The 16,203-nt window shown below is 43.8% G+C and overlaps 2 protein-coding genes across 2 annotated transcripts; one reads left to right on the top strand and one right to left on the bottom strand.

The window, feature by feature from the left end:
- Positions 1-218: 218 nt before the first annotated feature.
- NUDT15 (nudix hydrolase 15) lies at positions 219-3,157 on the top strand. Its single transcript, XM_074859660.1, has 3 exons — positions 219-510; positions 641-831; positions 1,222-3,157. Exons 1-3 carry the CDS (start codon positions 359-361, stop codon positions 1,365-1,367), a joined length of 489 nt encoding a protein of 162 aa, XP_074715761.1. The 5' UTR covers positions 219-358; the 3' UTR covers positions 1,368-3,157.
- A 1,857-nt stretch (positions 3,158-5,014) lies between these two features.
- Positions 5,015-15,586, bottom strand: MED4 (mediator complex subunit 4). Its single transcript, XM_074859661.1, has 7 exons — positions 15,420-15,586; positions 13,033-13,099; positions 12,514-12,684; positions 12,088-12,145; positions 10,267-10,353; positions 8,582-8,713; positions 5,015-5,765 (listed from the first exon to the last, which is right to left on the bottom strand). The coding sequence occupies exons 1-7, from the start codon at positions 15,509-15,511 to the stop codon at positions 5,593-5,595; spliced, it is 780 nt and encodes a 259-aa protein (XP_074715762.1). The 5' UTR covers positions 15,512-15,586; the 3' UTR covers positions 5,015-5,592.
- Positions 15,587-16,203: the final 617 nt, after the last annotated feature.

Consider the following 16,203-nt stretch of genomic DNA (forward strand, 5'->3'; position numbering starts at 1 on the left):
TGCACTCGTACCGCCGACAGCCACGCCGAGCACTCGCCAAACACCGGGTCCGGCGCTCAACGCTCCGCCGGTGGTTGTCTACCCGGTGGTTCCGCTCGCGTAGGGAGAGGCGGGCAAAAGAACAGGCCGCTGCGCCCCGTCCCAGCCGCCCTCGGCCCTCAGCCACAGGCCCCACCCCGAAGCGACGTCACCACCATCCGCGGCGCGCATGCGCATCTTGGGCACCCCAACACCCTCCCTGCCCCGGGCAACGGCCTCCCAGGATTCGGCCGCCGCCCGACAGGAGGAGCCGCCCCCGCCCGCTGCAGCGCCCCGGACCGGAGGCGGAGCGCAGCCTCCCCGAGCGCCCACGGCTGTCATGGGCGAGACGGCGCGGCCGCCGCGGCCCGGCATCGGCGTGGGGGTGGTGGTCACCAGCCCCGCGCACCCCAGCTGCGTCCTCCTGGGCAAGAGGAAAGGCCCGCTGGGGGCCGGCACCTACCAGCTCCCCGGAGGCCACCTGGAGTTCGGGTAGGAGGCCCGAACCCCCCCCCCCCCCCCCCTGTCCCAACACGACCCGCCCCGGGGCCGCTCACGCCGCCTGCCCACCCCGGGCCGGGCCTGCCCTCTCCTGAGGCGGCCGTGCCTTCCCCCGCCGCAGGGAGAGCCTGGCGGAGTGCGCCGCGCGGGAGACGCTGGAGGAGGCGGCGCTGCGGCTGCGCAACGTGCGCTTCGCCTCCGCCGTCAACTCGGTGTGCGCCGCCGCGCGCTACCACTACGTCACCGTGCTCATGAAAGGCGAGGCGGAGCCGGGCGCGGAGCCGTGCAACCGCGAACCCGACAAGAACGAGGGTGAGAGAGGGGCGCGCGCCGCGGGGGGCGCGCCAGGGGCGGGCGGGAGCCGCAGGCCCCGGGTCGGGCCGTTCTCTTACTCCTGGTGTCAAAATACGCGTTTGAGTACGTTTGGGCTTAATGCGTTTTGTACTTCCCTTTATCGCCACACGCTCTGACATAATGAGGTCGGGGCGCGGCTGCAGGCCCGCGAGTTCTGCAGCTGTGAGAGAACACGCGTTCCCGGGAGGGGCAGAACTTCACGAGAGGAAAGGTGTAACTTTAACTGCATGCAGCAGAGAACTTGAATTTGTGGGGGTAATTTCTGCGTAGTCCATCCGGATTTGAAGAGGCAGAATTGCTACACGATTCATTTTACACTCTGACTTTATTTTTTTCTTTTTCCTACAGGTTGGGAATGGGTTAAATGGGATGAATTTCCTCCAGCAGATCAACTGTTCTGGGCCTTACGCTGTTTAAGAGAGCAAGGTTACAATCCCTTTACGGAAGAGCTCGATCACCTAAAGGGGTACACGGGAAGCCACCAACTAGTGTAAAAACCAGTTGTACATTAGATAACAAACTAAAGGACAGACCTGCTTTTTTGGTGTAAAAGAGAAAAGGATTTATCATGCTCACATGAAAATATTACCCTTCCCAAAGCCAAAAAGATGCCAAATGTCTCAGTGCTTTTACCATATTTCACACAACAGTTGTCTCTCATTCCAGAGCTATTTCTAGCTCTAGAGGTTAACAATGTTTTATTTTCTAGAAGACTCACAGTGTTTGATCTGGTTAGTCTTTATATAGATGAATAGCCCTTTGGAGGTCACAACTAGTCAGATAAGCTTACTCACTTGGGAACAGTTGTAGCATCAGGCCCAAGAGAAACTGTTTTGTTTAAACCACTGTCCTAGTTTCTATGTAAAACTACTTCATATATTATGCTGCTTTCCTGTAATTATAAATGTTGGACCAATTTTTAAACTTAGCTTTGTCTTATACCTTCAGTTAAGACACTGTCGTGAACAAAAGACATTTTACAGACAGTGCCTCGTTCCCCTGCAGACGGTAGTATATACTTGAAAATCCGGGTATTATAAACATGAAAGGGTTGCAGTGGCTTGTTGTAGGGAATGAATATTCCCTGACCCTTCTTGCCACCCCCTTTCATTAGAGTTCTGTTTGTAGCCTCAGTTACATTAGAATTTATCTGCAGAAGTGTTTATCTGCAGTTGATCTTAATTCCTGATCATGTTACTAAATTCTTAATAGTTTGATGGAGAGGTCTTCTACTAGGCTGACACAAATAACATTGTACAAACTAATCTCATAGGTGTAGTTCACAGCAGACAGTCATACATTTTGGCTAGTCAGTATTAATTTTGGTTGTCAGTATTAAACAGCACAGATGGGTGTCATTCTGTATGGCTACTGGGATTGGATAGAATTGTTAGTTTTCAGTTTGATGTGACTGAATGAAATCACAATACACAAAGACATACACAAAAACTGTCAGTTTATATTTTTCGTTTTTCTAGAATCTGTAACCAGATCTGAATCTTTTCCAGCTGTAGTCATTAGGACATCAGCAATTAATTTTAGGACATGACTTAAAAAATAACTCACTCTTTTGTTTTTTCCACTTCAGGGTTCTTTAAAAACACAGTTTTTGTCTGTTTCCTTTAGATATACCCCTTGTACAAAATGTTCTGAGATACCTTTGATTTCTTTTAAGTAAAACAGAAGCACAATACTGAAAGATTAAAATTGTCTGAAATTATGAATTGACTTGTCAGTTCTTAAAAGAAACAAGCTTGAAGGGTTTAAAGCTCTTCCTTTGCATATATGTTTTCTTAAATGGAGATGGCTCTTATTGCTAGAGAATCGGAGTGATACGAGCTGTAAGGATGCTACTGATGACTGCAAGCCTCCTGCTTAGAGAACTGGAAGTATTAACTATGTGCAACTTCCCTTAGGACAGATATTCTTCTCTGAAGTGAAGAAAGAAGGTAATGTTATAAAGCAGTTTTGAAATGAAAAATATCACTGAAAATGCCTCTACTACTGTATCTTTGTAGAAAGCGTATTTTTTCTATTCAAAAGCAGAGATTTTCTTCCTGAAAGCAACTTTATGTACACTGAATATTATTCCATTCAGCTGTCAACAAAGAGGCTGTAGGAAGATTTGACAGATGTCCTGCCCATCTGTCCCAAAGAATAATGAAAAAAGAAAAAAAAATTATTTAGCTCAATTTTAAATTTTAAAAGGCATCTAGCTCCTGATAGGAAAAACAAGGTCACTGTAAAATGGTTTGTCGTGCAATAAATATTTTGTTACCATTAATGGTTATATTCATTCTATCTGTTGTAAATATACAAGTAGTTACTGAAATGAGGAGACAAACAGTACCTCCGTATGTCAGGGTTTCTGTATCCCTTCTAAGTGCACTGATTAGATGACTGCAGTGCATTGCTGCTATCAGCAATCCCTAATTTAAATAACTTGTTTTGTGTGTATCATGCATTCATACCTTCCCCCCCCCCCCCCCCCCCCAATTTGATTCTCAGTAGTTTTTAAGCTGCTAAGACTCAGTCCTTTCAACTAAATGTTATATATACTTTGATTTTTGGTACTTTTGCTAATTAGGAAAATCTATTACATAAGTGAACAGTGGGCAGAGCTGTCTTCTTACCTTTTACATGTACACGTTGGTCGCATTTAATCCTTTAAAACACTAGCACACAACCCAGAAAAAGAAGTGGTCATTGCCTCTGTTCACTCTTATTTATGTCTGGAAACAATCACCTACCTCCACAATATTTGTTAATCACATGATATAGCCATGTAGACTGTTTTGGGTAGACTGTACATTACACTTCCCATGACTATAAATTACCTCTGTATTTCATTCCAAGAAAGCGATGTCCTTATAAATGAGAAAACAAAAGAGACTAGTGACCTGTGGCTATATCATAAAATGCATTAAGGGAGGGGCATTTAGGGAAGAAAATACTAATTCCATGGTACAAAGTATTAAGAAACTGCACTTTGCAATACTGTGTATGATTCTAATCAGACATGTTTAAGAAAAAAAAGTGTGAACTAGAAGAGGCATAGGCAAGGTTAACTAGGATAACTGAGAGAGGCCAGGTGTATTGGGATTACCATGAATTAAAGAGGAAATACAGTTCTTTGTAAAGACATGAGGGGTAAACACCAAAGAGGAAAAGCTGATACTGAGTAAAAGGTTAAAATATATATGTATATGAGTTAACTTTAGACTGCCAAACAGAAGTGAGATTTTAATAACTGAAAATACTTCCAAAAGCAACAGCTGAGACAAAACCAAATTCCTCATTTCTCTTTTACAACAAAAACCACTGCCCTATATTATGTGTCCTTTTCATTTCTACATCCTTATGGGACTTATGTTGGTCATATGTGGCAGTGTTACTGACAGCAATATTTGAAAGATTATCTGACCAAATGAGGAAGGACCTGATTTATCAGAAACTTCTCGCGAGGAATCTACAAAATGGAAAACTGGAGAGAATTGTGATCTGTGCTCAGGAAGCCTTGTTGCAGTGCAGAAACCTGTAACTGCCATGAGCAACAGTTCACATAAGTAACCCTCTGATCAAATCAGAAAACTAAAGAGAAAAGTAACTGTCATAAAATGACTCCTTAAGCAAAACAGAACAAGGAAAGGAAAGCCAAGGGAAGTGCCTTGGGAAGATGAAAGAACATGGTAGCTGAGACAGGAAATGCAACTGCTGAAGTAAGCAAATTAGCAGGTTCGAAGAAATGAAAAAATTATAGGTGACAAGAATAAAGAATCTGTGAGCACTTTGAACTGAAAGGAGCTGAACCTGCAGCGTGCCCCAAAGCACGTTGTCTCCAGCATCCCAGCATGCTTAACCAAAGTACTGGTGAAATCTTGTGAATGGGCACTCTACATCACTGCCTCAGGGTCTGCCCAGTTATGTGTGTACCTGATAAAGCTCAGCTGAAAAGGACAGACTTTCAGTTCCTGACTCCTCAGCTGCTTCTAATACTGTCTTGGCATTTTGCAAAGGGGAAAAAGGAGTACAAACTTCTGAAACTCAATCAGAATTCTACCACATACTGAGATAAAACATGCTGAGTATTGAAGATACAGAACAACTCACCTAGGATTTCAGTTTGCAAAACGAAACAAAGTTACATCAAAGCTGAGTTTATTTATGACAAATCATTCATTATATATTACAATAATTACAACCTTTTTACACCTTATTGCCATATTTTTGTTCTCTGCACACACAAAGATGATCAAGAACATGGATTTAGGCAGTAACAAAAAAAATATTAAAATTACAAATTTCATGTCTCATTTCTGTGCCATAGAAAAGGCTATCATCAAAAGAGTAAAGTTACTAACAATACAAGGGGATTCCCCTTACACCTTTTTTCCCAGGAACTTCTGTCATCTAATGTATAGTAAATATAGATATACAGGAGCGCATGTCTTGCAAACATACACATTCACACATTTACATAATCACTGGAAATCTGACACCTCCAGCAACAAGCTCCCAGTCATTTTACTTGAACATCTAATGAAAAAAAGAATTCTGAAGTCCATGGTTTTAAATGTCACCCTATTTCTGAGCCAGCTATTATCTTCTCCCTACACAGGGCTGCCAGCATAACAAGAGGGTATTGCATTTTGTGATGAACAGCATCCAACCTACCTTCACCACAGGAAAGGTCTACTAGGGATACTGTCCCTCCTGTACCTAGTCTGAGTCGCTGCTGCTGCTTGAGGAGTCTGTTGACATAACTTCTACATCATCTTCATTCTCTTTATTGTGTCCTGGAGGCTCCAACATGAAGTCATTACTATGATTAGGAGGTAGCATGTTCATTGACATATCACTTGACTGCCAAGGATACTGAGGAGCAAGCACATCTGGAAAAAAGGGGCATAATCAAACTATCAGCTTTGTATATCGAGAAATTCAACGAGACAGCTCAACTGGAACTCCAATTTAAAATTAAAACATATCTTAAATCTTCCTGAATTTTGGACAGATGAAACCCTTTAGTAACAGCTGGGAAACATTTCATGATGGAGCCATTCTATCACTGTAAAAGCCTACTCTACCAAAGAGACCCATTTATGTAGGTGGCTCTTGATCTCTCATCAGTCCACTTTAAAACAGTATATATTCATTCAGAGCTTTTCACCTTTAAAGCACAGTTTGAACTGACTTAACATTCACAACTACTGGCAATAATGAAAATGGTCACCCTCTGTCAGTACGCAAAAATAGATGAAAAAATTAGATCAAAAAAAGTATTTAAGGTAGACCATAGAAATTCAGAGTAAATGGTTTTACCCAAATTTGGCTGAAACACCTTGGTTATCATATTTCCAACAGCAAATACAGTGCATCAAGTGCAAAGGAGAAGAGCATCCTACTACAAAACCAGGGCCACAGACAGAGATACTCAAGAGGTGAGAATGCCCCACTGTGCCCCAGCCAGGCCAGCTTCAGTTGCCTCTGACTTCTCCCAGCTCTCAGTTTCTTCTCCTGCTACTTCCAAAGCATCCCATACTGTACTCCCTACCAACCTACCCTCCCCTCACAATATTTCCTAGCCTCTCCCTTCCTTGTCCTCAAAATGGCTCCCATTTCAAAGCTGCACTACACATCTATATGCCATTTCTGCTCCCTTCCTTTTAATTTACACCTCTACTGCTGTGCTTCAGTTCTCCACTTATTACCAGGTGCTGTAGCTAAGTCGATCCTATAGAAGAAACCAGCTATCTCTCACTTAAAGCAAGAATTAAAAATAATTAGGCAGAGTCAGGAGTGAACAAAAGTCCACCCATGTGGGACTCTGAGTGCAGAAAGAGAGGGCACTGTCTAAGCAGGGAGTCATATATGGTAGACTTACTCTCACTCAGGCACTGCCTCAGAAGCACGCAGACTCCACACGCATAGTAGCTTCTGATCTTTAAGTCTGCAAACACCTGAGATTACACTTAGGAACTACTGCAAGAGTCCCCTAACACCAGATGCATTACCTAGCTGCACAAATCCAACCCACCAGCAGATGCAGTCAGTTCTATGCTCGCTTTAGGAAGACCAACAACAGTACCAGGTGGTCTCATCCCATCTGTGGTGAAGTTAACCAACTTTATTTGAACCAGCTGAGAATGTAAGCCAGTGTTTTACATCCTGTGGCCATGATTCATTGGTGGAACCAGTCCACCATCAAACCAGGTGGAATGTGTGTGCTAAGCAGCCCCAAAGTTTTAAGGCTATGAAGCAGCCCAGTGGCTGGGCCTGCAGACTCCGTAAGGGCTCAGCAACTGGACCATTCTCTGCACAAGTCTCTAAAAGGACTACATCCCATAATTAGCATTCTCAGGACATGCCTCCAAACACCTAAGATTCGGGATCCCTACACAAAATGCCAGGGCAGCCTCTACTTCCTTTTAAATGAAGTTTTCATGTTTCCTTCTTACTTGACAGTCTAGTAATTAGAGGATTTCCCCTGACATAGGAGACCCAGATTCAATTAACAACTTTACTTAAGGAGTTTAAATCCCAAATTTTCCAGCTTCTCAAGGAAAAGTCCTGAAGAGTGGGCTTTCACTTCTTGCAGAGACAGCACTCAAAAGTAAAAGCAGCAAGTCTGCATCCCTAAGGCAGAGGAGCCAGCCAGAACAGGCTCCACCAAAACTTACGCAAATAAATGCTCAGACTCCATGAGGAAGACCCAACCTTAGTATCTCCCCTGACCGTATTTCAAAAACAGAAAAGATACATGGGCCCATCCTCAGCATTTCCCTGGTGGGTTGCTGTGGGCAGACGTCAGGGTCCCACTCCTATTCAGCTCACTGACACATTTTATCCAAGGCCAGAGGTTTAGAAAGCAAGATGATGCAGAACTTCAAGTCACTTCCTAAGAGGTGACAATAGGATTAGACAGATGACACAAAATCCAAGCTTACCATTTCTCCTATGGAGTCGTGATACAGGGCTTTTTAATATATTCAGTATAATTTTTGAAAACAAGCTTTCCATAACACCTGCAAGTGGCTTAACAGGTAAGAACTGTTACAGATCTATGAATCCAAACTAAGAATTTCTTCCATTTTAGTCTAACCGTAGTAGATTAATGCTGCACAGGTACAGAACCACTGAATTCTTGATTCAGTGCTAAATTCTATTTTAGCATGGAAGTGGCCATTTCACTAAGCCATTAAGGTCAATTCCTACACTCAAGGTACGACCTCATCAGTTGTCCTTCACAATGCCTTTTCAATCCAGAATGTCTAAGCAAACAGTCTTGCCATATAGAGTGTAGACTTAAAGTAGGGGATGACAATAAACCTCTTTTCTTCCAAGTACAGCTTTCATAATTCCATACTTTGCCATCACAGCTAAGAGAAGGTTGCTCTGAAAATGCCTCTAATATGATTTGGTATCACTTAATTTACAGCAATTTAAAGTAAGTGAATTGAAGTTACCGATAACTAGGAGTTTTGTTTATATTGACTTAGTTGTAGTGTCTGCAGTATGATTTAGCATGAAATAAAATTATGCAATTTCTAATTGTTAACTCTATTTACTAGATCTTCACTGTTAGGGAACAACATTAGCCATAACTTTCAATATTTTAACTCTGACTTGCCTTTGCGAAGGGAAATGTGTAATTCCTATGACTGTACAAGGAATAAAGAAAAGCAAATCAAAAATGAGTTTCTCTTACCTGGCAGTCTGCCTGCTGCAAGTGCATCCCCTGGTAAGTGTCCATTAACTCCATTGGTGGATGGGTTGTTCATCTGACCCAAGAGACCGCTCCTCATTTCCAGATCTGTAGGATATGGCCTACGTGGGTCCCCTTTTAAGAAAAAAAGCAAAGGAATGTTTTTAAATATTTAACAATTGTCTTGCAGACACTAACTTTTTCTTCAGTGCCTAGTTTCATAGAATGGGTTGGGTTGGAAGGGACCTTAAAGATCATCCAGTTCCAACCCCCTACCATGGATCCTTGAATATTAACCAGCTTTCTTGGACACCTCTTCCCTCTGGGACTTTATCCCATGCTACTCTGCCAAGCAGATCCCTGAAGCCTGCTCTCCTGAAGTCCAGGGTAGCGAGCTTGCTGTGCATCCTCCTCACTGCCCTAAGGGTATTGAACTCCACCATTTCCTGGTCACTGCAGCCAAGGCTGCCCTTAAGCTTCACACTCTCCACCAGCCCCTCCTTGTTGTTGAAAACAAGGTCCAGCCCAGCACCTCTCCTTGTTGGCTCCTCTATCACTTGGAGAAGCAGTTATCATCAGTGCATTCCAGGAACCTCCTGGATTGCTTATGCCCTGCTGTGTTGTCCCTCCAACAGATATTAGGGGGGTTGAAGTCCCCCATGAGGACCAGGGCTTGTGAACTTGAGGCTGCTCCTATCTGTATAGAGGGGGACTCATCTGCTTGGTCTTCCTGGTTGGGTGGCCTGTAACAGACCCCCACTATAACGTCACCAGTCCCTGCTCTCCCTTTAATCCTGACCCATAAGATTTCGGATGGCTCCTCATCCATCCCCAGGCAGAGCTCCATGCACTCCAGCTGGTCACTGACATAGAGGGTAACACCCCCTCCTCATCTCCCCTGCCTGTCCTTTCTAAAGAGCCTGTATTCTTCCATTCCAGCACTCCCATCACAGGAGTCATCTCATCATGTGTCCTAATGCCAGTAAAACCATAGCCCTGCAAGCGTGCGCCTTTCCTGAGAAAAAACACCCATACTCTGTTTGCTTGGATCAGCAATGAACATCACACCTCTTTGGTTAAAATCTAACCCTGTGTCTTTCACTTAAGACTTTGTTCATTCAAACCTGGCAGAAAAGCACATTTAAAAACCCAACAAAACAAAAAAAAACACGTTTAGAAGGTATCTTTGCTCTCCATGCTACTTCACAGCTAAGCAGCAAAAGCAGAATTGGAAAAAACACATTCTCCTTTTGGACAAGGAAAATAGTTCCCAAAACTGAGACATGACATAACGAAAGCCCTGCTTCTGACTCTACTGTTTACTAACAAGCTCTGAAAAGAATATTATAAGGGGCAAGAGAGAACACAACCAAGCACATTGAAAAGCCTTTAACATACTTAGTTCTAACTTATAATTGGGGCCAACATTCAGGGAAAAGAAGCAAACAAAGGAGAGCAGAGGAGGCCAGTCAGTTAATGGAAGCATGCAGTTTCATAGCTTTTTGAAGACATACGTAAAGTCTACAGGACTTTGGATATCCATTTTTGTTGAAAACATTAGCTATAACAGTGGAAAACATGTTATTCTAATAAGCCTCAGTGGTTTTCACTGTATAAAAGCATTATAAGACCAGATACTGACCACGCTTTATTAAAAAACAATCTACTGTCATAAACATAATAGTTACCTGGTACCCACGTCAGAGGGGCACAAACAGCATTGCTAGCACTGATCCTATGGGCATATTTAATTATTTCTTCAGAGGAAATGGCACCTGGAAGAATGAAAACGAAGCTACTATCTTCTCAAGAGATTGCATCATTCATTCAATTATTTCAAAAAAATAGACACTAATATCTAAAAGATTGGGAATGTAATTTTGTCAAACATTAAGAGCATGCTTCAAATGCAATGACTACTTAGAGGATTCTTAGATTATGTAAGGATGAGCTTCACAGTGAACTGATTTTACAGCCATGAGTTCAGTACACCTTCAATGTCAACAGTTCTTCAACCTTGTGAAAAACACAAACCAATCTCTTAAGCAGTGTACTTGACAAGCACAATTTGTAAGAAAATTTCAGCACTTGCTTTATTATGGAATTTTCAGCAGTAAAGAATTTTTTTTGTTTGTTTAGTAATTGCATACATGTAAAAGCCCTTCTAAATATGTGCCTCTTACATATTTTATGTATTTCTGAATTTATTAATTTTATGTATTTATGAAAATCCTTGATTTTTTAGATGAAAGAGGTATAACAAAATGATAAAAGACACTGTAAAAAAAAAAAAACCAAGAAAGTGCCTCCCACAAAAAAGTCAGTTTAGCATGGTAAGTGCCACAGAGTGGCAGGAATTGCTACAAACACAAACCAGTATCACCAGCTAGTCAGTTTTTCCAACACAATGCACATGTACAGGAACATTCTTTCCTCAGCAGACCTACTGAGGCAATTTGGTGAGACACTTTGGTAATTGTATAGACCAGTGGTTCTCAACCTGTGGTCCACGGACCCCTGGGGGGCCACGATGTCATCACAGGGGGTCCGCGAAGGCTTAAAGCAGGGGTGAGGAACGTCCAGCCCGGAAACATTTGGTCTGGCCCGCAGCAAGGACTGCACCTCCTTTTCCCACAGCCCCTCCCCTCAATACTCCTCTCACACTCAAGCCCCGCCCCCCACCAGCCCTGACACGCTAGTATATTAGGTGCTAGTACGGTTGGTGAGACCCACTTTAAGTAGGCAATTTTTCTCTTAAAGACATTTTCTTAACCCAACGGACCTCTTTAGGGCCACAACGGGGCTAGAAGGCTGTTCCTCCAAGTGGTGGCCCTGGACCCGTAAACAAAAATATATGGTGACTGAACACAGACAAACAAGGAAGGGGTGAGAAGAACTGTAAAAACTTTTCATCGAATTTTAATGTAAAAATTGGCATCAAATTCGCAATTTGCACATTCAAATACCATAAAATGGGCCATTTGAGCAAGAAGAGTGTGGATGCTATTATTTTAAATTCATATGGAATCATTGCAATAAAGATATTATAATAGGAGTGTGTGCATTAACAGATTAACTTATTTCCCCGTCTCTCCAAATTTGAAGACCCTTCATGAGAACACTGAAATAAATATTTGATGCCATCTAGTGCTTTAAATCTTGAATTAAGTCTTAGTGGTCTGCGGCCACAAAAGGTATTTAAAGGGGGTCCGTGGTGAAGGAAAGGTTGACAACGCCTGAGATAGACTATTATCAGTCCAAGAAGAGTGTTGAGACACTTGAATTTAAGTTTAATATCAAGATGTTTGCCACAAAAAATAATTCATTCCTGCCTTCGTTCTGAGGAAATGGCTGTAGGTTCATAATGAAATGGAAGTTTGTTTACACATAAAGCATCCAAAATCTGTGATGGTAGAATTAAAAACAAAAACACAACACCTTAACTTGAGCTCACTAGCAACTTCCTTTACAACTGCATGTACGTAGTGTGTACAATCATGGATACTCACCTTTTCTTGCCTTTTCAATTGACTTCAGCTTTTCCTTTGCTTGATAAACAGCTGTTGCCTAGTTGTAAAAAAACAACAGACTAAACCAAATCTTCAATGCATCTTTAATTTGTAAGCTTCTACATAAAGTCTGCTCTGTGAATAAACCCTTGCATTTAATTGCATTTTAAAGAGAGAAAGTATTCAGCGAACACTTTCAAAATACACAGAAATAAAGTAGGTCTGCAAGAAAATTAGCATTATAAGCCAAAACTGAATACCATGATAACTAAATAGTATTTGACTACTGAAAAAAAAAAGAACCCAAACTGCTAAGCTCTTACAAAGTTTTAAATATTTAAATCTTCTCAAACTAACACAACTTTCTCCAGAACCACCTTTTTCCCAAGTAGATGCTCAAAAGCAAACACATCATTATGAACTTACCAGTATGTGCTCTGCTTCTTTTAGTTGTTTCTGCAGCTGCTGAATATCATTATCCCTCTTTTCTACTACCTTTTCTAAAAGCTGCATTTCATGATGGATTTTCCCCTGATCAACTGCCAACTTCATTAGCTCTTGAAATTCTGCATCTCTCTGGATCAGCAGTTCCAGGATCTATTGAACAAGAGTTTTGTAGAACTTTTAGTTTAGCTAGAGTAACGACACACCCTCAATCGTGCTGCAAAGAGCAACCGACATCCACAGCAGTATTTCTGTTTGCATGAAAAATGAAACAAAATTCCTTCCTGTTTGCAAAAATAGCCTATGAAGCATACAACAAATGAGCGAGCAAACAAACAAACATGAGGACGAAGAATGCCTTTGTAGTGGGGCCAAAACCTCATCATCACCATTAGCTTGAGTATAGGCAAGGACAAAGGGAGAAAAATGAAAGGAAATAAAAAAAATAGAAGTAAAGCATTGTGCTTACCCAAAGAAATACAGTTTAGAAGGTCAGCTTACCTGGCTCTCCTCTCCTGGTTGTGGGAGCTTCTGGTTTCTCGAAATTGCCAAAATTTCAATCAGTTCCCTGAAAGGAAAACTGTGTTTGCACGATTTTCTAGGGCATTATTTGTAAATCACATCAAGTCATCCCAAAACTGTCAGCGATATCATTACAAAAGTATTCATGGACTTGAGTATTTTAGTTTTATAGTACCGTGTTGGCAGGGATTTCTCAGCTAAGAGTAATTCTGTGAATAGTCTCATGATTGGAGCACATTTTCTTCTTTGTTCTTTGAGCTCATGAAGTGCTCATGTGTATTTGTACTCCTGAAACATGCTCAGTTCCTGTCAAAACTACTCATGACAGAAGTAGAAGCTGAGAGAAAAAACAGCACAATGAAAGGCATTCACACCCTACTTCTACTGCCTTTGTTTGCTGCAAGGGGGCATGAAAGTTGTCTTCTCTACTTTTCCTCCATTTTTTCCCAATCGAGCAAGTTTCACACTTGGGTTTAGAGCAATTAAGTCTAAGCTTTCAAACACCTGAAGAGTTTGTTGTGAAACTACTTTTACAACAGGTACTTCCACAATGGTGTATTAGTTGTATATCAAACACAAAAAATACCAAAAAACTAGTAATATTCTGGTGTTAGAAGTGCTTCTCAAACAAACATCTTGATCACGCTTCCAGGTACCCATTTACTTTGCCACCATTCTGAAAAGAACCTCAGAGGGGACTCGCTAAGCAACAAGACCACGATGCAGAAAAGCATTTTCTGTCAATTCAGCAAACTTGTTTGGCTTCTAATACTATGGATGGCAGTTCAACACTATGCATGAGTAATTGTCTATCTGAAGGCACTGCCCTTGGAACAGTACCGATTCATTGCTTGGTCCAGTGCAGGCAGCTCAGTGGGGTGTATGACTAATAGAGCAGTGGGGCCAGAACCTTAAAATGAAAACAGGTACTTTTCAAAAATGTCTGAAGAAGTCCCTCACCAGTAAAGCTCTAAATAGCATCTTGGTCTATGTCTCTTGGTCACTCCTGAACACGATTTAAAACAATTAGAGAATAAAAAAACTTGACATTATCACTAAAGCTTTATGCTACCTGACCAACACTGAGCAGTAGCAAACAAAACCTGTTGTAAGTAGGTCAACTACCGCCATCAAGGCTGATGTCATGGAAGGTTGTAATTCTGTCCTGCCTTAGCGGGATAATGCACAAACGGCAGATTCAAAACTACACAAAGGCTACAGATTAGATGTGTTGCTTAATTTTGTCCCTGCCACCAAACAGTATCATGCCTGTGAAAGGCCTAGCTCCACGGTGCTGCAACACTTTGCTGATCAACAGGAAGATTCACTAAATGCTGCTGAGGGTTGCTCTGGATTCATTATGGTAGAATATTAGTTCCAAGATTTAAAAAAAAAAAAAAAAAAAAGAAACGAAGTTTATCTAAAGTCTTTTCTTTTTTTCCAAAACACATGTTCTCCAGCAACCTGTATGTCACAATAAAATCTAAAACTGAAAATAAAACCTAACCAAAAACAAAGAGTAACTGACCAATATATTTTCCTTGTCCTATCAGTGGTAATCATACAGTGTGAGCCAGCCACACAGACAGCATGGGTTATTCCCCCTGAAAAAGTTTCCCTAAGCTTCTGTTCCGCTCAAAAGGAGAAAAATAATTAGGAAACAGTTTAACTGCGCTGCCAGCTGTGCCTCCACAACATGGTGGACAACTCAGACGAGGGCTATCAGTCCAGCCTCAAGAGCATGGGCTAAGTGAGCGTTTATATCACCCCAAAGAGGAGCTCTGGAGCCTACTTTGAGCGAGTTTAACACTAATACAGGCAATGACCAGAACAACTTAAGTCATGCAATACCATCTACAAATTTGTGACTTGAACATGATTTCTAGGGAATGATAAAGAGCCTAAAACCGGGGTGTGCGTGCACTTCACAGGAAATGAAGGTGTCAACCAAGAAAGGCAGGCAACTGGAGGAATAAGGAAGCCTTCTGCTCTGAAAATGGGAAATAAGGCGTCGCCGATGCTTTCCGACGCCGGTGAGAGCCGTGGGGCTGAGCGCAGAACCGGACCAAGCCCCCCGGCGGAGCACCAACCCCTCTCCCGCAGGAGCCGGCCCGGGGACGGCAGGAGAGCCGACAAACGCGTGTCCCCGGGCCGGGCCCTCCTGCCGCCCCGCAGCCCAGCGAGGGGCCGGGTCGGGCCGGGTCAGGCCGATCCCCTCCCAGCCCAACCCCCGGGACACCCGCTCCTCCCGCCGCCTCCGTCGGAGGCTCCTCGCCCGCATAGCGCCGAGCACCCTCACCCCACCCCCGGCGCCCCGCCGCCGCCTGGGGCCCTCCCATCCGGTCACCGGACGCAGAGCGCGGTACCTGGCCAAGAGCTCGAGATCCTCCAGCGCCGCCAGGAGCCGGTCCCGGGTGCTGCTCCGCTCCCCACCTCCCCCGGCCGCCGCCGCCGCCATCACGATCCCGAGCGCGGACCCGCGCGAGACGCACCTCCCGGCGGCGGCGCCAGGCGCGCGCGGGGTAAGGGGGGGCGGCAGCGCCCCCGGCGGCGGAGGCGCCAGCTGCAGCCGCCCGGCGAAGGGCGCATGCGCAGGGAGGCCCGGCCGGCCCCGCCCCTCCCCCGTGCAGGGCGCGCGAGGGGGCGGGAAGGGGCTGAGGGGGGGCGGGTGCGGTGAGGCGCGGGGGGGGGCGCGGGAGGTGGGCGGCGCTCGTCGCGGGGAGCTGTGGGGTGAGGGGCGAGGAGGGCACATGTGCCTCGCCGGGGCCAGATGCGTGTTTGTAAAGGCCCTCCCCTGGAGCTGGGTCGTTACACAGGGATCTGCCCTTGGAGCTGTTTTGAATGCGTTTCCACTCCCCGGATTTCCACAGAAGAGCCTCTAAATGGAATTCAGATGTACACTAAAGACACAGAAAAACTGCAGAGAAAGGGCTTGCGACTGAACTACGTCTTTTTAACTCAATTTTTGAGAGTCCTGACGTCCAAAAATCCCTTGGGTGCTTTTAATCAGGTGGAGGATGAAATGGTGCTTTACTAATGGCTCAAGAAAGTTTAAGTGTCTGCTACTGCAAATGTAAAACTCGGGCTTTAAATCAGAGCCAAGAGCTTTTACCTGGGCTGGATGTCCCATAAGTGACAGGAGCTAGCAGT

This window comes from Strix uralensis, chromosome 2 (assembly GCF_047716275.1).
Source record: "Strix uralensis isolate ZFMK-TIS-50842 chromosome 2, bStrUra1, whole genome shotgun sequence".
Lineage (NCBI taxonomy): Eukaryota > Metazoa > Chordata > Aves > Strigiformes > Strigidae > Strix > Strix uralensis.